This window comes from Cupressus sempervirens, chromosome 5, assembly GCF_028749045.1.
Source record: "Cupressus sempervirens isolate cs-2001-9-10 chromosome 5, ASM2874904v1, whole genome shotgun sequence".
Classification (NCBI taxonomy): Eukaryota; Viridiplantae; Streptophyta; class Pinopsida; order Cupressales; family Cupressaceae; genus Cupressus; species Cupressus sempervirens.
Genome location: NC_143122.1, coordinates 555,439,203 through 555,464,248, shown reverse-complemented (window position 1 = coordinate 555,464,248; position 25,046 = coordinate 555,439,203). Strand labels below are relative to the sequence as shown.

The window sequence follows — 25,046 nt, the reverse complement described above, 5'->3', positions numbered from 1 at the left end:
TCAGTTGTAGGAGATTTGGCAAAATTGAACTGTTGCAGGAACTCCGCTTTACTCTGGGGTTTACTGTAGATTTTGAGTCTATGACCATTTACTAGTAATTTGAATTTGAAAGGATCAATTGTGGACAACTGCACAACTCCATTTTCATACATTGCTTCTATTTCATATGGTCCTAACCATTTGGTTTGGAACTTACCTAGATTATGTTGGTATTTGGAATCAAAGAGTAGTGCCCAATCATCCAAACTAAATTGCTTATCCTTAATAAATTTGTCATGCCATTTGTTGCATTGTTGAATTAACTCTATATTATGCAAGACAAATTTTCGAAACTCATCAGGTCCATTCAGCTGCAGGACACATTCTTGTTGGGCATTATGGAGATCAATGTTGAGTTCCAATGTAGCGCGGAGTGTTTTGTGTTCAAACTCAATTGGCATCATAGCTGTTTTCTCGTAGACCAATTTAAAGGAGTAAATCTTCTTCTTGTCTTCCATGTTGTCCTATATGCCCATAATGCCTCTGGAAGCTTGGATGTCCAGTCCTTCTTATGTATTTGAACAGTCTTTGCCAAAATTGCTTCCAGTTCCCTATTTGTTATCTCAGCTTAACCATTAGCTTGAGGATGGTAAGGAGATGATTTACCATGCTGAATAGTATATTCATTCATAAGTAATGAGATTAGATTAAATTGGGCTCCCTGATCAGTCACTAATTCTCTAGGCACACCAAATCTTGTAAAAATGACTTCATACAAGAATTCTCTATTATCCCTAGCAAGTTTCCTAGGTTTTGCTTCAGCCCATTTAGTGACATAATCAATACATACCAAAATGTAAGATTTACCTTTGGATGGAGGGTTTATTGGTCCAACAAAATCTATTCCCCATTTATCAAATGGTGTAACAACTGCCTGTGGTTGCAAGGGCATTTCATCTGTTTTAGTTGGTCTGCCTATTCGTTGACATCTGTCACATTTCTTGGTGTACTTTGCTGCATCCTTATGTAGAGTTGGCCAATAATAGCCAGTTGTTAAGATTTTGAATGCCATCCTTTTAGCTGCAAAATGTCCCCTACATGGTTCATCATGGCATGCACATAGGATATTATAAGTTTCATCTTCTCTAAGACATCTGCGCATAACTTGATCAGGTCCAATGTAAAACATGCAACCAGCTACGGAAGAAAAATTGAAACTCTTTTCAGCTAGCAGTCTTTGTCCTTAGGAGAGAAATGAACTGGGGTTCTCTCTGTGGTGAGATAATTGGCAATGTCAACACACCATGGATTATGTGCTATCAAAGAGAACAAATGTTGATCTGGGAAGCTATCATCAATGACTGTAGGATCATTAGGCACTTGTAACCGTGAAAGGAAATCTGCCACTATATTAGCCTTAGCTGGTTTATCTATCACTTTGATGTCAAATTCTTGCATGAGCAACAACCAAGGAGCTAATCTTCCTGAAATGGAAGGCTTATTCATGAGGTACTTGATGACAACATGGTCAGTGTGCACAAAAATCTTATAACCAGTGATATAATGTCAAAATTTGTTAAGTGCATAAATAACATCCAACAATTCTTTTTCTATAATAGTATAATTCAATTCAGCCCCCTGCAAATTTTTGCTGACATAGTAGATAGCATGCTCAACGGTTTCTTCCTTTTGACCTAACACAACACCTATGACATAATCTGAAGCATTAGTATGAATATGGAATGGAATATTCTAATTGGGACCTTTGAGTACAGGTGCTTTAGTCAAGATGTAATGCCCCGCTCGGAGATCCTTGGAACAAGGAAAAATAAAAGGCAATACATTTTTTTTAAGGTATCAAGCATGGATTCAAACAACATCAACATGCATCTGATCAAAAGATCGCAACAAAAGACTTAATCAAACAATACAAGCAACCAACGATCTCCAAGCGTCACTACTTACCAATGCAATCATGAACCAACTATGAGAAAGTTAACAAACGAGAAACACTTAATCATCAAACTGTCAAGACCTAAGAAGGGGCGCAACCCAATAGGGTATCCAAAACACCCTTCGAAACTCATCCGACACGTTCGAAAATGCCTGCTGTTTGCCTAAGCAGGTTTTCTCACAAAACTAGTGCGATATTTTTCAAGTATCGTATGATACTATTCACTACTACCAGGCGATACTTTTCCAATATTGTGCGATACTTCTTACTACTACCATGCGATACTTTCTAGTATCACACGATGTACTTTACCATTACCGTGCGATACTTTACCAGTGTCGCGTGATAGAGCTTTCTATTGTTGTGCGATACTTTCCAGTATCGCATGATATTTCTTCCTATAATCGTGCGATACTTTTCTAGTATTGCCCAATGTTGAACCGGTGTCGCCCAGATTTACAAGGAAAAAGCCTGACGACATTCTAGAAGCAAGATAGAGTTAGAACCTCCACACCGGGAAGTACTGGAACCACTTTAGTTGAGGCACAAACACTCGAAAGCATAAAGGAGATCAGATACAACTAACATCTAATCTAATACATCTAATCCATAACATCTAATGTAATCATGCGGAAAACAACATCGCAATGAACATATATGTGCATAAATCAAATATCACAAGAAGGAAAGCACCAAAAATGAAGCCAAACTAAAAACAAACGTGCTCGTTTCCTCCCAACCATAATAGCATCATGAGACCTCAGAGGCCCTAGCCATCCCCCGAGCATGAATCTCAAATTGCCAACAAGATAGTTGGATTTGTGTCACAAGATCATGCTTACCAATACTATCAATAACAACATAAGAATACATCCAATCATGCTAATCTATCAATAGCAACACTATCCAAAGCAATGGTAAGGAATCTCATCTAAACCATAAGATACAACATCATAATAAGGAATGCATCAAGTAAAAACTACTATCATCTAAACATGATATCAAATGCATCCAAAGTAAAACATAAATCACAAGGAAACATACTCCGGATACACCGAAGTACCAAGTGAATATCCATCATCGGCCTCGAATTGGAAATAGACCATCTCTGTACACCGGTCCCCAACAGTGGTATAGGTAGCTACGCCTCCCAACCACGTGGAACCCGTAGGCCCACTCTCGTCGTGCTGATGGAGATAATGATTCGACCAAAATCACACAATATAATGATCCATCCATGGCTAACACTCATGCCAAACAGTATAGAGGACTAAAACCAAGAGCATGAGATAATGCAATACAACAGGTCTTGGTTAGCCACTCTATGGGTCTACTATTTACAGACTCTGGTGGAGAGTAGATCGCTTGGCATCACAGAGCCCAAACTAAACACCAATGGAATCACTCCCTCGGGAGGCTATAGTGCTCTGTCCCCGGATGAACCATGTAGACAATTACCCTCGGATAATTGAACAAGCACAACACACCTTCGGAATAGCCGTTCAGGTATGCAATATTTTCTTATCTTAGTTAATTACCCATGAATTCATTTAGTTATCACTTGCTAGAAACTTCTTCACATAAACCTCGCCGGGAACACGACTCGAGGTTACAAGAGAAGTGCTTCCACTGGTCTACCCTACATACCCATGCTCATCACACGATGAGTGCCCGTAGGCAATGGAATTTCCCAACCCAACCCCAATGAACATAACTCAACTGAAAGAAACCGGGAGCTCGGGTCTTGCAAGAACCCACCAAGTGCACGCTCACGTGCTCGTGTGTGGGCACACCAACTACACGATGATCATAAACAACAAGGGTTGGATGAGAAACAATCAAAATACAAGTATAAAAAGATCACTCAACTGGCCAATATCTGGGAGTACGGATTCTACACGAATCCCAATGAACAATAAATCACTAAGCATCATGAACTCGCTCAATCGGCCTAAATCCAGGAGTATGGATTCTACACGAATCCCAATGTCCATGAAGGGGAAACATAATATGCTAGGAAACATGAATACAATTCATTTCCACTATCCAAGGAAACAACGCCAAATCCAACAAAATATGGGTGGCATGAATAAAAGCCCAAAACTCAAAGTTCTCGAATAACAATGAAACTAAAACCTCTATTCAAGAATAGGGTCACAAGATCAAGGGTCCAATAAAATTCACCAAACAGGGTCAGATTCCCAATCCGGAAAATCCGACAAAAGACAAAAGCCCACAAAATCCACTATGGAAACACGAGTTCGGATTGGGAAATAAAATACTCCGGAATGCCCTATAACCATTCTGATTTCACGGTCCTAATCGTTAAGCCAAGGGTTACAAAATGAAATCTCTAAATAAGCCAAACAGAGAAATGGGTGAAAACCCCAATGACACGCAAAACGAAACAATGCCAAAATACCCAAAACTAAAACATCTTGGAATTCGACAAAATAAAAAACCCACTAATCAAGTCTACCCAGCATCACACTTTTCAAATAAATCATGGACCCGGACACTTCACGGAAATCCAACAACATAACAGTGCCTAAACTTGCATTTCTAATTTCCTACGAAATAGAAATGCTCACCCCCGTCCAATCGGGTGATATGTATGCATAAAAATAGAGGGGAACACTAGTTCTGCACTCCCTAACATTTAGCAACACGAAACAAAAGCTGAAACAGAGTAAAACTATTAAAACAAAAAAACCCTACCTCGCAGTTAGGAGGGCAAAACGAGAAAATACCACCGTAAAATAATGGGGACGCTGAATCGGATGAAACCATTGGCATAGTGGAGCAATCTCGAAAATCCAATGACACTGACCTCACAATGATCCGTTGAGCCAAATTCTTGCAACGAGCAAAACACCGATTTCTCACAAGAGGGCTTGGAGGAATTTTCTCCAAAATCCTCAAATAACAAAGTGAGAAGTGAGAATAAACTCACTTTTAGCCAATATATGCACTTTTGCAAAGTAACATATTAATTAGATTATTTCAATTAAATAATCTAATTGGCCCCCTTAACCCAAATTAAATCAGGTCATTCCAATTGAATTGGAATCCAACTACTGCAAATTAGTTAGCAATAAAATAAAGATTAAGTCAAATAATTAAACTTTTCAACCCAAAAACAACATTTAATTTAATCTTTTCCGCGACCAATGCAGAATCCTAAATGCACAGAGATGCTTACAGGTCTAATCACATAATGCATTATGAATCCGGATTTACCATTTACCGGAGGATTAAAATGACAATAAAGATACGTCGCCCATACAGGGACAATATTGGCTCAACATAAAAGGTTTGATCAATAACTTAACGTGCCACTGTCGGGGATATAAGTGCTACACAATAAACGAACACAATCAAATGTAGATGCACAATAATAATAGCCAAAACGACAATTATGCGAAATCACGTAACTAAAGCATCTAATTAATCTCATTTAAATAATCATTTAAATAGCCCATTTTGCATAAATTACTGAAATGAACAAGGTACTTATCCGTAGCACTAAAACCAATGAATCCAACATGGACAATTCATTTCTAATTATTTAAGCATTTAAATGGAATTAAACAACATAAAAAGACACTTAAAACACATAAGTGAACATGGTCAAATACATGACTAACCATTGCTATAGGAACCTAGTCCAGTGTAGCAAGATAATAATACACAATGCAATCTTTGCACATACCTCAGGGTAATCACGGAACAACATCATGATACCACATCAATCATGGTAACCACTGACACAAACCTTAGTGAAACCATCTAAGACATTATAATCTCATAAATTAGTCATAAGTATAACCAATCCAATTAATACAATAACATAAGTCTAATCACCTCAAGGGCGTAGACCACTCATGGTCCCAATCATAATCACTCACAAAGCAAGATCATCAAGGTTGCATCCATCAAGATGACTCACAAAAATCAAATGGGAGAGGTATTACATCTTTGAGTTGCTGAAATGATCTGTCACATTTTGAATCCCATGAAAATTCAAAGTCCTTCAACAAATTATACAATGAAGCTGCTATTTGGCTGAAATCTTTAATGAATCCCCTATAGTAACCAACATGGCCAAGAAAACTTCTAACATCCTTTTGTTTTTTAGGTGTAGGTAGAGTGTTAGTCACTTCTATCTTTTGAGGATCTACTTGGATGCCACTTGAATAAATGTAGTGACCTAACACAACCCCTTCCTCCATCATCATATGACATTTCTCATTGTTCAATGAAAGGTTGTGTTCCTGACATCTTTTCAAAACTTTATCCAAAGTGGATTTATCTTCCTCAAAATTAGATCCATACACAGTGAAATCATCCATATGGGTTTCCATATAGTCAACAAACATGTCAGAGATACTTATCACAACTCGTTGAAAGGTAGCAGGAGCATTACACAATCCAAAGGGTAGTACTGAATAAGCAAATGTGCCCCAAGGGCAGGTAAAAGTTGTCTTATCTTGATCCTTTGGTGCTATTTGAATTTTATACCCATTGAATCCATCTAGGAAAGAGAAATACTTCTTCCTAGCCAGATTGTCAAGAACTTGATCAATGAAAGGTAAGGGAGAGTGATCTCTTTTAGTGGCTGTATTAAGTTCCCTATAATCCACACATACCCTCCATTTACCTCCTTTCTTGGGTACTATTGCTAAAGGTGAGACTCACTGACTATCAGAAATAGGATAGATGAACCCAACACTCAAAAGTTTTTGTAATTCAACTTTCACTATATCTCTCAATGCTGGATTGACTCTTCTTTGGGGCTGCCTTACAAGTTTGTACTCTAGTGTAATGTAAATTCTATGAGCATAGAGCTTTGGGTCAAGTCCTTTCTTATTTGTGTAGTCCCAAGCTAATGCTTGCTGATTTTCCTGTAGCAACTTAAGCATACTTTCGAGGTTGGTAGGAGTAAGGCTTTTATTGACATTAAGCTTCCTACCTGGGCTTACTTCAACTCGAGTCACTTTATTTAACATTGCTAACTGTGAAAAGATGGATGACCTAATCTCATGAGGTAACAAGGTATGAAGGTAGCTAGTGGCTGCAAGAAAATGAGGTGTATCTTTAGGAGAAAGAATTGTCCGTAATGAACAATTCTGGTCACTACACAGAGGAAAATCTTCACCATATTCATTGGACAAGATAGCTGCGAGGATATCATCATCATTTTGAGGAATCATAAATGGGTTTCTATCAATCACCATGAGGTGACTTAATGAATTTACCTCAGTTTCATCATCCCATAAATCAGGCCACACAACTTGATCATCTTGCAAAATTGGTGTAGCAAGAGAGTATAAGGCTAACTTCTTTATAGTGGAACCATTAGATATGGTCATCTTTCTTGAACGACAAGCGATGCAAGCGTTTGTTGTGGCTAACCAAGGCCTTCCTAGGATAATAGGATAACCTCCCAAAGTTGTTTTAGATGATAAGATAACAAAATCCACTAGATATTCCCAAGAATCCAAAGTAATTATGACATCCTCAATCATACCATCAGGTTTGATGGTAGAACTATCAACAAGCTGAAGTATGGTAGGGGATTCTCTTATACCAATTATATTCAAGTGCAAAAGTACTTCCCTAGTCATTACATTAATGGATGCCCCTAGGTCTATCGAAGCATTCTGTACCTGAACCCCATTGTTATGAACTGTTATGACTGAACTCCCTGGGTCAGCATATTTTAGAACTATAGATTTATTCAGCATGAGGTCAGACAACTGACCCATAACATGGATAGTTTGAGGGTCCTTTCGCTTTCTACGAGGTTGTTTTATATAGGCTTCCTTAATAGCTTTGGTATATGTTGGAATCTCTTTCAGAGCATCTAACAATGGTATTTTTATTGTCATTTGATTCAATTGTGTTAGTAGCTCTCCAACAACAAGATATTTAGGAGGAACAGAGGATTGGGCAAGTCTTTGCGAAAATGGCGGAGACTTGGCAACAGGAGACTGTGGTGGAACAGGAAGGGATTCTTCATTCAAGGCATCCTTAGAAGTAACTTCAGTTATTACTAGACCTTTACGATTTGGAAGAGTGGTTCTAGACCTAAGGTGAATATTATTGATTGAATAGGTTTGTTCTTGAGTATCATTGGACGAATACACTTGCTTTTGAGCATAAATGTTATTCGGATTTGGTTTTAGTTGAGCAAGTAACTAAGTTTGTTTGGGTGGATTGGTATTGGTTACAGGAGGATGCGGCGTTAAAGCTTGCTACTGAGATTGTTGCAAAGCATTATATTGTTGATTAGGCCGCCACTGAGGTGATTGTTGCCAATGACTTTGTGGGGCTTGCCATTGATTGGACTACGGCTGCCGATTTTGATTGGGCTGTTGCCAATTTTGTTCTTGTGGAGGGGCTTGCCAATTTTGTTGTTGCCATTGGTTAGGTGGAGGCTGTTGCCAAGGTTGGCTATTCCACATGGATTGAGATTGAGTAGGCCAAGAAGGATTGCAATGATTTGGGTTAAAAAAATTAGAATTTCGCCATTGATTATTAAAATTCCCAAAGTTTTGGAGAGGGTCTTGAGGCATACCTTGTCTCTGAGCCCATGGTCTTCTTTGAGAAACGTACAATATATCTCCATTGTCATCAATTGCTTTGAACTCTACTAGCATCTGCTGTGCTTGAATTTCCACATTAGCAACCATCTTACATTTGTAATTCCTCTTCTTCTCTCGATAGTGAGAGTAGAACTCAGCTAACATAGCATTAGCTTTTTCATGTTTCCTCCTGGCTTGCATGGTATCCAATTGAGTTGCAACATTGTTAATAATGTCTTGCTTGAAGTCAAACAACAATTTTGAAAGATCCAATTTTGATACACTAGCTCCACCAGTCTTCAAAGAACTAGAACGAATTCCTCTTCCTTTCTTAACATTAGCCCTTGAGTAGTTCTTGCAATACCTCTTAATATCCTCCCGTGTGCTTTGTGTAATGTCTCCACCAACCATTGAGAGCCCCTATGGTCAAACTGAGACCTTCTTTACTCAACTACTATCCTTCTGGCCAATTCGGGCCAATGCTGTTATCGGATAGACACAGACTTTCATTCTTTGAACCAATAGAAACCGCCCCTAGAATTTTATAGCATGCTCTTGGGCCTCGAGCCTCCATCCCACGGTGCTTGCTGAAATACCACACGCCCATAGAAAGGTCCAGGGCTTGTACACAAGTCTCCTGTACACCCCTCAAGAAAAGATGCTTTTGAGATGACTCATTCAGCGGATGTTCAGTGTTCCTTTGTAAGTTACAGAGGAATCTTGAAACATAGTCTTCAAGAGTCTCATCATCTTTCTGCTACATCTTGAATATATCATCTCCTTCCATACTTCCTCTGCAATAATCTTTGTATTTAGCAAGAAAGAAGTTCTTCATTCCATCCCAATCTACTGCAACATTAGCTCCTAACCCCATGAACCATCTTAGAGCTGCCTCTTTCAGAGCAGAGGGAAACAATTTCAGCCTATGAGCATCAATTGTGTAGTCATACCCTCTACAAAGAATGTCAAATTGAAAGAGAAAAGGTCTCAGGGTCTTCAGTAATTAGGCCATAGAACTTGGGAAGAGTAGACGCATGAATATTTTTCAGATTATTGTTATCTTGAAGGTCTGGTATGGGAAATGGAAAGGTGGGCTGTGCCATTTTGGGTGGTGGTGCTGATAAATGACAATGACTAGAGGATTGTCCTGGTATATAGAGGCAACAAAAATATTATTCAAGCCTAATGATTCGTCAGATGATGATGAAGGAAGATTTACATAGTAGGTTGATTTTCAAATGGTGGTTCTTCCACAATAGCTTGGTCTTCTTCAAGGGGTTGGTCTTCTTCTTGTCCCTCAGGTTGTTGGTCTTCTTGCTCAGGATACACAATTTCTTCTATTTCAAATCGATTGTTCTAAGGAAGAAATCTCTCAAGACGGTCTCTTCATCTATGCATACAGATAAAATAGTGCTAAGTTTGACTTAAATGAAACTATAGACAACTAATTATGCATACAAACTCCTAAAAATGACCCTTGGAAAAGGTTTAAAGTGACACCATCCTCGATAACGATGCCAAAAATGCTTGGTTAAATGATTGAACTGGAAACTAAGGTTTGTTCTCATGGATTGGACATCCAAGATAGCATCCAAAACTCTTCATTAGACCCATTTACTTATTGACTAGGGACATAAACTTGAAATGATGTCTACAAATATATGCTTTAAACCTCTTTAATTGTCATTTCTATCCTATAGAATCAAGAACAGAAATATGAAATCTATATGCAAGTGTAAACAACTTTATCTAAATTACAGAAATGGAAATACAAATAGGATGCTGCACCATTTGCCTTTTCTGCAGGAACAACTAATGGTTCTGTTACCAATGGCTGCAGGAGCAACAAAGTTCTTACTTAATCTTAAAACAGTGAAAATTAATTCTACCAACTAGGTTTGCTCACCAAGTGGGCTTTCTTGGATGAGTGAACGATTACAAATTCAAACTCAAATACTTAAAACACAACAATAGTAATTTTATTGATATCAAACCATAAAACAGTACAAACTGGAAGATGAGAGTCTATATCTGAAAATGCTACTGTAATTACAGTCTCCCCTTCAACTAACTATTAGGGCTTGATTCAACAGCTTTATTTAAAGCATCTACAAAAACTAACTTCCTAAGATCTAGCCTCAACAAACGAGGATACAACAACACAATAAATTACATCATTACGACGCACATCTCAGCTGAAAAAATCTTCCAGCAAATATAGCACATAACAACTTCTGGATTTACGCAACAGTTATCAGTTATTCCAACCTGATCTTCAGCTGCATCATAAATACATAGTGGCTGCATAACCTTGTCATTAATTCCTTTGCGCACACTCCTTCCTTTGATTTGTTCCCACAAAAGATTACTACGCATGCAATATGCCAAAGCACATATTCATTCCAATAACTCATAATAAGCTTTTAATGCATACATAAACCAATCCTTGCTCACAATATTTGGCTGCAGGAACTTACCCCTTATAAGTAAGAAAGGAAAAAACATTCTTATCTATAAACACACATTTATAATCCCATTTATATCATATAAGTCTTCAACCGTAGGAGTATGTTGATGAAACTATATAAAGTTAGGAAACCATAGAAAAACAGAGTAAAGATAGGTTTATACAAAATATTGTAATAAAAAGTCTTCAAACTATTAAAGGAGAAACCCCTTCAATAACCATAAAAACCTATAATCCTATGCCATTTCCTGAGCCCATCAAGTTATGTCCCAAATTTTCAGCAAAAAATGCAGCCACAAATTTATTTGAATACCTACCAGTGCCTTCCATATTAGCCTAAGTTGAATTACCCCTTGAAGCACCACCCATATTCAACTTACTGTACCCAAGAGTGTTGAAGATTGGCAGCTGCAGAAGCTATCTGTCATACCTGCGATGGTTACATCAGCATTCTCTTTGTGATATTTGCTATGTTGATAATATGTAGCTGCAGGAGTTATCTTTCATACCTGCGATGGTTGCTTCTGCACTTTGATTCTAGTGCTTATGTAGATGTTTGGAAAGATACCTCCCTGGCTATAAGGGAGTGTTGAAGTTTTGCACCTGATTCAAGCATGCTATGTGTAGCATCAGGGGAATCTTCTATTCCTGCAGCTGTCTGTTTATTTCTATTCTTTGTGCCTCAGATGGTTCATGATGAAGCCTTGTACAGACTTAGCATAGTCATGATATTTATCTTCATGGGTAACTTCAATCATCAAATTAGCATGGGAATGAGTGGCTGTTGGTCTTCAAAGAACTGTATTCCAGTGTGTCTTTTGATAACTGTTGGTGTTCGTGACCTTGCCTACCTAGACTTTGTTATTATTATTCAATAACATTGCTTTTGGTATGGCTGTGTTTTTCCCTTGAGAAGGAGGGTTTTCCCAGGGTATCTCTAGTGTTCTTGTTTTTTAAAGGCATCTACTCTCTGTTTATGCTATTCTGGTTCTAAATTTAACAAACAGGAGGAGATGCCCAAGGTCTCTCCAACTTATATTTCTTTTCAGTCAAAAAGCAGAAATTATTGAAGTCTTAGGTTGTAAAGAGAGTTGTTACATAAATTCTACATGAATTCTCCTATTTTGGAATGACAATTTAAGGTAGAAAATTTTGATCTTTTCCCAAACATAATTGATATCCCTTCTATCTTGTTGGAAAAGGTTTGCAATTTTTCTCCTTCCAGTGCTTTCTCCCAAACATAATTGATATCCTTGCTAGTTTGCTGGAAAAGTTTGTGATTTTCTCGTTCCAAATGTTCCAGAACAGGAATGCAGGGAGGAAATTCAATCCCTTAGGAAGATGGCTTTTTCATGATTGAATAGCTGTTCAAAATATTGAATGCTAAACTATGGAATATTCAGTACTTTACGTAAAGACTTCCATAAGAGAACCATCCACGGGAGATCCAAAAACCATATGTGATGGCTTCCTAATAGTCCAAACATAGAACACAATAAAAGAGGCCATAAAAGTCATGTTCATCTTGGGCTAGATAGCAGGCTGCTAAATGAAGTTGAAGAAATCCTTCATCTGGTGGCAAGTAGTCTTGCCTAGACTAGCATAGCCTGAAGTAATGTATTTACCAGTAGGGTTGTTTCCCCAAGCAACTGAATCGAGCATTGAGGAAGTTGAAAGATGATGACCTAAAAGAATTGTGTCAATCTGAGCTTGTTGAGCTTTTCCCATGCGGATTTGCCATTCCAGATAGGGGATCCAACATCACCCAATATTAGCTTCCAACAGAACATAAGTCATAAGCATTCTTTTACAAAGTTTAACTGCCAAAGCCTTATTGTGCTTGATGGAGGAGTTAAAAGCTAAGCAATTCAAAGTTTGATCTCGAATATTCATAATAGAGGATACATATAGAAGCAAGGCTTGAAGGATGGCCTTAATCAATGTCATTCGTCCTCTGATGAGATCCTTTTATTAGTCCACTTTTGCAATTTCATCCTTCCTTTGTTGATAACTCAATGTAATTATTTAGGTTGTTTAGCTGCAAGAGGGTTCCCAAATACTAAAGCAGAAGTGATCCTTTTTAAAGTGGAAGATGCTGAGAGTTGATCCTCCAGTCTACTTGATCAGGGAAAAAGAATGATGCTAGATTTGGCATGATTAACCAGCTTGCCGGTAGCTCTTGAAACAAATGGAAGAAGTTTTTACGATTGTTGAGCTTCCAAGTAATTAGCTTTACCTAGCAGGGTAGAATCATCCAAAAATTGAAGATGGGTGAGAGGACAAGCTCCTTTGGCCAATATAAAATATTAATTTTTCTACTGACAAGCTTTTGTTGCCAATCTTCCAAAATGATGACAAGGAAAGGGGATAAAGGAACATCCTGATGGATGCCCTTAGAAACCAAGAAAAGCAGAGGTTTTAGCTTGCCTTCCATAATTTTGGTGCGTATTTATACAGACATTCCATAGAGCTATAGCTTTGAACTTTACAACTTGAAATATCCTCAACATTAGTAGCTTTTGGAATATGAACTATAAGAGTTTCTGGATTTGTTTTAGCATTGTTTTTATCATAGTTGAAAAACTCGATCTCTGCAATATCTCGACCAACCCAAAAAAATTCAAAATCTCAGAATCGACAAATACTCAACAATAATCAGCATTTTTATGGAACATTTGAAAATATATTATTTCTTAAAATAATCTTAAAAACACATACATATACACAAAATTTATAGAACATATACTGAATAGGGTTTCAAACTCAGTCGTTTCGAGTATAAATCATGCAGAACAAGAGGGGCTTCTTGGAAAAGAAGCCACACATTCCTTCAAATAATGAGTGGAAGCTGCCAGGAAAGTGGTTAGAGAATTTTAATCGACAATCATGTGAAACAAAGAAATAAGCCAATACCTTGTTATAAAACAATAGCTGTCTAATTCCAACCAGCAGTGGCTCAGAATGAAATGGGGTCGCTCACAACAAAATGAAACATGTTTCAAAACTTTATGTTGCTTAGAACGAATGGTGTTTCTCAAAATAAAAGGGAACAAGTCTCAAAACTTTATGTCAATTAGAATGAATGGCGTCGCTCAAAACGAAATGGAAAAATGCAATGTTAAAACGTAATGTCAAAATGCAACTTTCCATTGCTATACAAAGTAAAAAAAGAAACTTAAAATTTTGTTCTAGTTTCTAATTGTTTTAATGTCGATTTTTTGTGAGAAATCTTGCGATATACCGCAAGTTTTTGCATTTAAGCTTGCCACGAGAAAATGAAAATAGTGTCGGCGATATTTTCAGAAATAATATCTTTTTCATTTGTGAATCACTGAATCGTGATATCCATGATATATTCATGATATTTTCAACAATGGTTTTTGTTGTCTTTACCTCTTCCACCACCTTAAGGAGCTCCCCTTTTATAACACTCCATAATGTTTAATAGAATTTAATTGGGATTCCTCTTCATATTAACTTCTAAGTGCAAATGGCTGTAATTCAGTTTTTGTATGGAATGTTTAGCTTTTTCATTGCCCTGATCTTAGATTATTCTGGGAAGCATCTCTAACAGTTTCTGTTGGGCCATCTCATCTAGAGGTTGGGCTGTAAATGAGTACTAGAAATATTGTTGGGCAATTCGTTGCATACCTTCCGTACTTGTTCCCGTCTTGCATACTAAGAGCCTTGATGCAGTTATGAGCTCATCTATTTAGCAAAGATTTATGAAAGAAAGCAGAATTTATCACATTATTTTAAGCATCGAATCCTAGATTTTTGCTTAAACTTAATTTCTTCTTTGGCATCTATTCCTGAAGAGCAGCTTTCAAAAGGCGTTCTTTGTGAAAGCAAACCATTAGTACTTCCAAACATTCTTAACAAAGTTACTGGATTCTGTTGCCCCATCCTTGGATCTGGATGCGGACACATCCAGAGGTGGAGGTGCCTAGGAAGCGCATCTCAGGGCTGTGGATGCCCCATGGGCATCCTGAGATGCGCATCCTGTGCACCTCCAGGGGCATCCAATGTGCATCTGGAGGCCCAAGAAAAAGAAAAACGCCAAAACTGAAGATACTTTAGTCACAACAGTGATGCTTATGAGAACAAGACAGAGTTTGCAATAATTTTAAAGCAGCTGTTTTGATGCAAAGATGAAGGATCATGGTTGTCATGGAGTGTTCTCAATGGCCATGTGATGACAAGATAATCTCTGGAGAGTACTGTTGCTCAATTTTCACACATGTTCAAATGGAGGAAAACGTACATGCTTATTACTTTCAAAGTAATTCTCAGGAATGCATTAAAGAAAAGTACTTTATTGATTTTGAAATAATGTACAATGTTTGTATGATGGAGCAAATCATGATAGAAATCAAATGCTGAAAGTGAACTTCTCCCACACATCTGATTGTGAGAGTAGTCCCTACGTACTGATATACACCTATACTATACTGAAATGAGTAACGTAAAAGAGGAGAAAAGGGAGAAAAAGGTCATGGGCACCAGTCATTGCCTGTAATGATTGGTGAAGTGGCGTCCATTTGCATCCACCTTCTTGCTGTTCCGGATCTCACCCTTCCCGTGCTTCCAATCCCTGTTTCCATAAAAGAGAATGGGTTAGATCCAATGGATCTAAGCAATGCTGATAGCTCACTTCATCTCACTTTCATCATCCTACATGGTATTCATCTCAGTAAAATACAGACATACATTAGCAGATAGAGAGATCAATAGCGGAAAAATAAAAGTATTAAAGGGACAATTCATTTTTTGTTTTGGAACCTTTTACTTATAAACTGATGTAAAGCAATAGAAGCATATCAAGAAATGCATGAATAGCTAAAAGAGAGCAGAGTGAGCAAATTAAATGTCATTCTCAGATAAAGACAATGAGCAGGCAGCTAGTAGAAGTGAGATTAAAAGGAATCCGAAACAAATTCAAGAGCATATGCATCTATTCTGATGTGTTACAGCATGACCAACCATATCTTTTTTAATATCACAGTGTGCATATATAGGATATCACAGGTCTGAATTTTATGAAGTATGACATTTGATATGAAAAAGAAAAAGGAAAAGATGTTACAGAAACATACCATTGATGCAAGCGATGCTCAGGATCTTTACTAAAATCTTTTATGGCAATAAAAAAATTCATATACAGCAAAGAGACAAAAACATCAAATTTGGTATGAATGTTTACTTTCAGCAAAGGAAAACAGTCTCTAGTAGTTTAAACAAATATAATCAGTACAGAGCTTCATGAATCTTTGGCAAATACATCAGTGGATATGGTGTCTACTTTTCATGCACAGCAAGAATCATTAAGCAAAGAATCTGGTATGGTTTCTAGTAAAGAAATCTCAGTTTCTAAGAGTTTAACCAGATTCAATCAACAGGGATTCTCACATCTATTACAGATACATTTGAAAATATGGTGGCCATGTACAACTTTCAGCAATGAAAGTAGGAACTAATAAAGAAAATCTGGTATGACTTTCTTCAAAAAACCCTCATAAATTTTGTGACATACCAGTACATACAGCAACCCAGCATGGAGTTAACACAAATGGAGTATCACAGTTATCTACAGGTTACTTGCAAATGGCTTAATGGAAATTTCATATGCAACAAAAGGAGCAAAAAGGAAAATTCATGGATATTACAAACTGCAGAGAAACCTTCATAAAGAAAATACAATGCCATGACAATTTCCATCAAAGAGCCAATAACAGAGAAATCTAGTATTATAGTTACTTTCAAGAAGGTAATAATGGTTTACAACAGTTCTTGCAAATGTCTGAGAAAAATTAGCATACAACAGAAAATCCTTAAAAAATATGGCACAGATCTGAAGTAGATGCAGTATTTCTATACATAATAGCTTCCAGCAGAAGTAGAAGGTGGAAAAAGTGTTTTAAAATAGACAAAACAAGCAGAAGATCTCATAAGAAACAACAGATTTGGGGTGGTTTTTCTTTAATATTCTTCTAGTTCTAAAACCCACATGGCGTCCAAGCTCACAATTACCACAGAAATGGCAAGAATCAAATATATTTTTAGAAACAATAGCTAGGGTAACCAGGCAGCATGCTACTTTTTACCCATGAAGCAAAGAAGTGTTCACATGAAGAGTACAAGACCACTTACTAGGGCCACGTGGTTTCATCTTTTGTTTCCAAACAGCAGAGATAAGTTTCCAAGCATTCGAGTCTCAAAATCTGCATGGGAGTCCACAACCAGAGAAAATATCAAATATAGAGTCAGACTCACGGCATCAGGAAAAGAGAAAATTGTAATGATGTCCAAGGAAAAAATCAACTGCAGATAACTAGTATGGCTCACTTTTCCTTAGCAGCCGTGTGTCTCCAGGCTTGTTAAACAACAAAAAATGCGAAAATGGAGTCCAAGTAACAGTAAACACCAGTCGGCTTCTTTCAAATCCACACGTTTTCATGCTGGACAGCAGAAATACACCATAACAGAGGCCAAAAAGCATATACATCAGTAAATGGCGAATATAGTAGCAAAAATTGCAATGGGGGCTTGAGTTTGGACGGCTAGGGTTTTGTTTAACCCTATCGTGTTTACCTGCTGCTGTTCATCATGCATTCGAAATGACACAATAACACCCTTTTCCTCCTTTTTATCATTTCCTTAATCGCATTTTATGAGTTTCGGGTCCGTAGTATGCTGAGGAGATTTTTATGACTTAAGGCATATTTTTGGCATTTTTTGCATTGCATGCACATTGCAATATTATTATTCTTTTAAGTTGATAATTTACAAATCAACTAAAGAGATAATAATAATTTATTGAATGCAAAATAATGATAAGTGCTAAAAAAAAAAAAAAAAAAAAATGTAAACTCATTTTTGACTTATTTATATTATTCTTTAATTGCATAATATTGAGATTGTAATTATTATTTTATAATTGATATTCTATGAATCAATTATTTAAATAATAACTTTCATGCAATTAAAATTTATTAAAAGTCAAGAATCAAATGAGTTAGAGGAGAGGTTGGTATTTTTAAATGCCAATTTTTAAGGGGTAACTTCAGTTGATATTTTTACAGGCACAGTTTAGACTGAAGACTTCAGAGTGCATTATGGAGTGATTTGTGGCAGTTTGGGAGACATTTTTAGACTTTTCTTATGCATGGTTGGTGGAACCTCAGTTCGAGATATTTTGAGCATGTTTTTGAAGTTTTTAGAGGTCCTTAATAATGAGTTAACTCATTATTTCGACCCTTTTTTCCTGCTTTGAGACAGTTGTATTGTAGATATATACTCCTCTTATTTTTGAGGAAGGGGTTCAGATTTTGAGGGAGGATGCTTATGTGATTTCATCCTTAAGTGTATTTTTTCTATATGATTTTGATCCATTATGCAGATGTACTATTTTGAGGGCCTTTGATGAAAATAAAGTTTTCATTGGAATCAGTTTTGGAGTTGACAGATTTAGTTGTGTGCATTAAGGTGATTGATGTTATTCAAATTGTGTTTTAATTATAGGCCTTTCTGAATAATGTCTTATCTTGTACCTTCTTTATAAATAGCTGTTCATAAGTTTTGAGTTGTGTTTCAATTATTGATGTATTCGATTGTGATCAAATTCCTTTCGTATATTTTCAAGTTCATAGACCTTCTCTTAAATTATTGATGTGAACTAGCAGATTTTCAAATAGGGTTTCTTGTGATTGTCTTATCAAATCTTTCATTGTGTCTCAGGTATAGTAGTATTCTGTGTTATCAATCTTGGTGTATCACCTTATTTCTTTAAGTTTTCCGTGTTTTAGGTCATCTTTTTTCCCTTTTCCATCTGAAAGTTTCACATTTTCATTAGTATAAGCAAGGTATAAGATATATCATACAGGAGCCGACCTAGAATCCGGAGGTTCAGCCAAGTTATAAGCTACCTACAACTTTTTTCTGATCCCATGTTTCTCCAAAATCGCTGCGAGTTTTAGGACTTAAAGCAAAATTTTCAGGGTGCAGATTTTGGAGATAACAAGTACTATAAATTAAAGTTAAACCCAATTGGGGATTTGATCACACAATTTAATGAACTTCCTGTTTGAAGGATCAGAAACATAGGTTTCATATTAACAATATATAACAGATGCTAAAATAACAGAGACAATGAGAAAAATTCTGCTGTTTAAACCAGAATGCATACCACCGTTCACAGTTAGCCAGGTTTCATAGAAAATTTGTTTTACTAAAATAAAAGCTTATTTTAAAGCAGATTGCATTTGGTTCACAGTTTACAAAAGCCTATCTAGTTAGAAACAATAAACAAAATCTCAGTGAACTTCTGTTGGGTGAGCTAAACTGCGGTTTTGTGCCTGGGCAATGATGCGATGATGAACTCCTGCTAAACTGGAGTTTGAACAGATACTGAATGGGGAAACAAGAAGGTTTAGTGGCTTCTTCAAACAAGGAACTTTGAATTTTGCAACGCTTTGATAACTTTACCCAAAAAAATGCCAGAAAGCTATATATATTTATATATATAAAAGCACCCAAACCCATCCAAAACTCCCCCAAAAAAATTCTGCACATCCATGAACCCAAATCAGCAACTTAGGTTCTAAGCTTCCAATTGAGCTATACCAACTGTTCATGCATTTTCTGTTTATTCTCCTTTTCCTCCTTGATGTCGCCAAATTCAGGCCAGTTACAATTTTTTAATTTGATATTGTGATAATTTAAAGTGTTATGTTTAGCAAAACACAGTGTTCCATATGCAGGTTAACCTCTCAACCATCATTGTCTAATGGAGCCACTTTAACTAGAATTAGAAGGGAGCATGACACGTAATTGATTCACTCATCATTAAAGATATTGGGCAGTGATCATAGCTAATGTTGCTTAGAATCTGAGGCTTAGGGATGTATCCATTTAATCACTGTTGACAAAAGGAATTGCTCTAGACATTCCAAGATGCATTTTGGGTTTTGAAATATAAAGATTGATGAAGGGTATTCCCACTTTAACTAGAATTAGAAAGGGGCATGACATGGAATTGATTCACTCATCATTAAAGATATTGGGCAGTGATCATAGCTAATGTTGCTTAGAATCTGAGGCTTAGGGATGTATCCATTTAATCACTGTTGACAAAAGGAATTGCTCTAGACATTCCAAGATGCATTTTGGGTTTTGAAATATAAAGATTGATGAAGGGTATTCCCCTTAATAAGACAAACACACACAACAATGTAGAGAAATAAACAACAAATTGCAAGAACCGAACAAACAATCTCAGGAATATGAAACTTGCTTTTTATTATCTCCAATGAAATGATATTACAATATTTAGAAATATGACATGCTACAGAGACATGGAAATTTTTATTATAAATATTTGCAAGACAAAGTACCACATACACCAATAGAACTGCCCTAGATAACCCTACAGGCCTTCTTTTTATGGGGAAATTTTAACCTCCCCAGAATGTTCTAGAAATTCTAAACCCTAATTTTGAGGCTATTATTTATTTTTTCTTACATTGGAATAGGCCCCTAACATCTCTTGGATCTCAAATGAGTCTTTCTGAAGGAATTCTGTTTTTCTATTTTAAGTAGCGCAACTTCCAAAGACCACAACTCTTCACTTGTTGACTCGATTGGCTGTTATAATTTATAACCTCATTTCAGAAATGGTGCGAGGTGCTGTATAGGATTAAGGTGCAAAGTGCCTATCCTACCAAGGTTTGACCCCTTTTTGGAGCCTCTAAAACATTCAAAACTGAGTTCAAAGTTTTTGTACCCCTCTGCCAACACCAATTTTTTGTTAAGATCTTCAAAACCAGACTCGATCTTTCAATGAAACTTTATTGACAGACTGATATAACTGAAGTGAACTTCCTGGGAAGAAATTAGAACATTCTGAGCTCCAACAGATAATTTATTAAAAGTAAATGTCTAGAAAGAGTAATTTTGCACAAAGATAACCCTTATCGAAAAAAACTAGACAATATTTTTGGGTGGTGCAAGGTTGTTCTTACAACCTGGATGTTCCTGCATCATATATAAAAACAATTTTGCTGTTGGCCGACCTAGTTGAAGAGTTGTGACCATAGTTGAAGAGGAAAATTGGAAGGTCTAAACATTAGATCTTGTGAGGTTCATTTTGCAAATATTCAATCATATATTTTGGATGTATGAAGGCCAGAAATATGAAGTTATCACAGCAGATTTATATTTCTTAATGAGTAGATTTATGAGATTAAATTAATCTCAACCTGAAGGGTGATTTTGTGCAAGTTGTATGAGAGTTGTTTGTGGTGACGTGAAGATCTTGAGCAGATCTATGAAGCATTATTGATCAAGAAGTTTGCCCTAGTTTGTATTCTATTTTAAGGGATTAAAGATTGGAGCCTTATTGTGAAAGGAATCTCTTACTAGATAGGTGTCTAATTATATGGTGATTGGTATCTCCTGCAAGTGTTTCCACATAAATAAAATCATGTCTGCATCTTGTGCTCTCCATTGCTAGATCTTAATTGTGTGGGTACATTTGATTGTTGCTCTGTGATTGCTAAAGTTTGAATATGTGAAATTTATTGGATATTGATTCACCCCCACATCCCATCCCGTGCGTGTTTTCTTCAGGATTGACCTTACTTAAGAACATCAGATCCTCTTCTCTGCAAGGGTACATCCAAGCTAATGTTAATGTTCTAGCAATCAGCTACCTTTTGATTGTAAGTAGAGACAAGAACAACACCCAAGAGGAATCCCAATTCTTGAGGGAAGCAAAAAGTTCTTGATAGCCAAATATATTGTGGATCCAACATGATCAGTTAAAGCTTTATATCTTTAAGAATTCTGGCTTTTTGCTCCAACCATTGAGATAAGAGGTACAAAAATAGATGTAGCTTGCATCAAACTGGAACAGAACATGGACCCCAATATCTCAGGTAATGACAGCCTAAAAGGAGGGTAAAAACTGATAATGACTTCCTACAAGGGGGGCACCTATTTGGGAGGGACAGTCCCCTTTTGACCAAATTGTCCGAAGTAAGAATTCGATTTTGGACAGCCAGAGAAAAATAGTGACACTAGGGAAGAGTGTTTTAAGCCAGACGCTGGACCGAGGAAGGTTTACCTGGCGATTGAGCAGCACAGAAAAACCTGAAGCAATCCTCACGAGTATTTCCAGGTGACCCCTATTATCCAAATTCCATTATCACATCCCATGTCTCTAGGTGACCATGGATTTTCAAATTTTCATTGATATGCTATTTTTGAATTTTTAAGTGGTGAAGTCTATTTTATGCTATAAACTAGCTACCACATAACTTGCTGTTTCTTTAGGGTTGTTCATGATTTATTTGCTGAGATGGATGCGAATCTGTGATTGGATTTTTCAACTTTTTAAGTCAACCTCAAATTTAGAGTTAATTCAGTAGAAGATACTTCAAGATTTGTAAACTTTAGTGGTTTTCTTAATACAAGATTTTTTTAAACGGCAGTGAATATGCTAATACTGCCTTATATTTTATCATACAGTTCAACGCAGATTTCAGAATTTACTTTAGTCAAACTGTCAAATGTGGGTATTAGCATATTGGAGTTTTTCTTTGGCAATGGTTTCAGTTAATTTGATAGACTGACTAGCTTAAAAATACTTAAAAGATTATAGACACATAAATTGATGGAAATATTGTCATTGATGTCAAAGGAATTCTTGAACGTGAACAAAACGATAAGTGTTATCAATGTCAAAGGTACAATGAAGAAGTCAAATATAAGGAATTGATTAATAATTATAGTGATGAACAATGGTTAATTATATGTATACACAACTTGATGACTATAATTGACATCAAAGCAAAGGCAGTAATATGAAGACTGTATGAAGTCGAAGATATCTTGCACATTTTTGTTTGCCTGATAAAGCAAGACAAGAGATCAATGAGTATTATCGCTCAGAAAGGAGCACTATTAATAAGGAATGCAAAGGCTGGATACAACCTAAACAATAAAGAAAAAAAAAAGACGGCACTATTATTATAAAAGGAATGGCACATTGAAGTCAACTTTGTCCATGTCAACAAAAATCTTCAAAGAAACAATGCTGGGAAATAACAGAGGTTTATACTCAGTTGCAATGGTATATGGTTTCACTGTTGGAAGAAAGTCATTCGAGCAATACAAATAAGTACGGATCTGCAGATATATATTTTCAGCAATACAAAAGTACTGATCTACGTGTATATGTATCTTCAGCAATACCAATAAAGACTGCTTTTGGTCCAAACACAAAGCATCACCAGAATCTGTATGTGAGAGCGCAACATGTAACAAAGTAATAAGGTTTGATACCAAACAACAAAGCATCATCGAGTGGTCAAATTTAAGGATTAGAATTACATGTGTCTTTCATATTCAAGTGGTACCAGAGCGCTGGGTTACAGGTTCAAATCCCTCGGGTCATGCTGAGGGGGGGTTGTCGGGAGGTTGGTGCCTTTGTCTCCTCTAGGTGAAGGTACTGTTCAGTATAGACTGATGGATTTGTGACATGTGCTTAACTGCTTCCCGTGGATCCTTGTCTCTGGCTGTTGTGACGTTCATTGACAGCTGGAGCTTTTGGTGTAACGGCAATGGTGATTCCAATATAAATTAATACAGAAAAGTAAAATGAGCCAATAAACACTTTAATTTTCCAAGAATCCCTTGGGTAACTTATTCTCGAGTTATTTATTAACATTCAGTCTTATATGGTGGATTTTCCATGGTATTGACAATAACAACTGTGTTGTTTAATTCTTTTAAAACTGAAGTGCAAGCTAACAAGTAATTTTTACTTGTATATTTAGTAGTGAACGAGAATAGCTGTATGGAAGCTGGAAGATAATCATTAAGTTAAATTTCATCTTATGGATTAGGAATTATACTTAGAATTATTAGAGTACACGGACTAACTGTCTGTCTACACTACTTGACAGGGATTTCTGTTGCATGCCCTGTATGTAACATAGTTCTTGAAGGAGATATTACAAAAGGGGATTTCAATCAGAGATTTAATGCCCACATTGATTGCTGTATTGGATCCTGTGCCTGAAGCAAGCTGGCCATAAAATGAGTCCATAGACTTTGATTTGTAACTGTGGTTTTATAGATTTTAAAATCTTTACAGGAAGAGAAGAGGATTTTTTTCAGTATCGCTGATATGAGTTTTTTCAAAGCTCAAAAATTCTCTTCATAAGCAGAAATCAGAACAGATATGGGCTGCAGATATTTTTGTGGTTTTGTAGTTTTGATGATATCCACCCTGGTAAAGTAATACTTTATCGGCTTATTTTTGTATCGGGACTGTTTATACATTTAATATATGGCTTCTGATATTTCTTAACTATCATCCCATTCTGAGTTAATTGTGTTTGAAAATTACTCTGCATAAATGTATGTAAAACTGGCATAATCTTTTGTTGATCGAGACAATAGAGAATAAAAAGTATTTAGCTGCCAAAGATGATTCTATAATTACTGGTATAGGACATCTGATTTTCTGAAGAAGCTTGCAAATTCTTCATGTAAATTGAATTATTCATGATTGCTATTTAGCTCAGTTGATTGATTTGCTCACAATGTTTTAATCAGTTAAAAATTGCACATCAGGGTACAGCCTGAGGATGGCCAGCTGTCCACTGACTGCCCCTGAGATGCCTGGCTGTACTCTACAAATCAGTGAAAAAGAAGCTAGGCAACATCAATTTTCGCTGCTTAATAACAACACTGAAGTTTGTCATATTTTTATTTCTCTGTTTCGGTCCAACAAATAACTTAATTAAGAATAAGAATAAGCAACACGCAAAGAGTTGGTATAAGTTATGACCCAAATATGAATATCTTAAAAATAATTGGGTTTTGACAACGGAAATGGATATAATGATAATTAAAGCAGTTTGTCTAATTAGTATTTTAAAAAAACGTATAAATAAAACCAAAACCTACAATTACGACAAAATTAGTATTTGAACCTAAGATTTTGGCCACAACAAAGGACAAAGCCTAACAGATTAAAATAAAAGGCATGTTC

At 36.4% G+C, this 25,046-nt stretch overlaps 1 protein-coding gene across 2 annotated transcripts in view; it reads left to right on the top strand.

Annotated features, from left to right (window-relative positions):
* LOC149557140 (uncharacterized) overlaps nucleotides 1-24,365 on the top strand; it is a 64,328-nt gene extending 39,963 nt beyond the window's left edge. The window contains exon 8 of one of the 2 annotated variants that reach the window (XM_089831856.1): nucleotides 23,953-24,365. In XM_089831856.1, coding sequence (XP_089687982.1) covers nucleotides 23,953-24,068 — 116 coding nt within the window. In that variant the 3' untranslated portion in view covers nucleotides 24,069-24,365. Of the gene's footprint in view, nucleotides 1-18,069; nucleotides 18,201-23,952 lie in introns of those variants that run through there. The other variant, XM_089831857.1, reaches the window with a different exon arrangement.
* The last annotated feature ends 681 nt before the right edge of the window (nucleotides 24,366-25,046 follow it).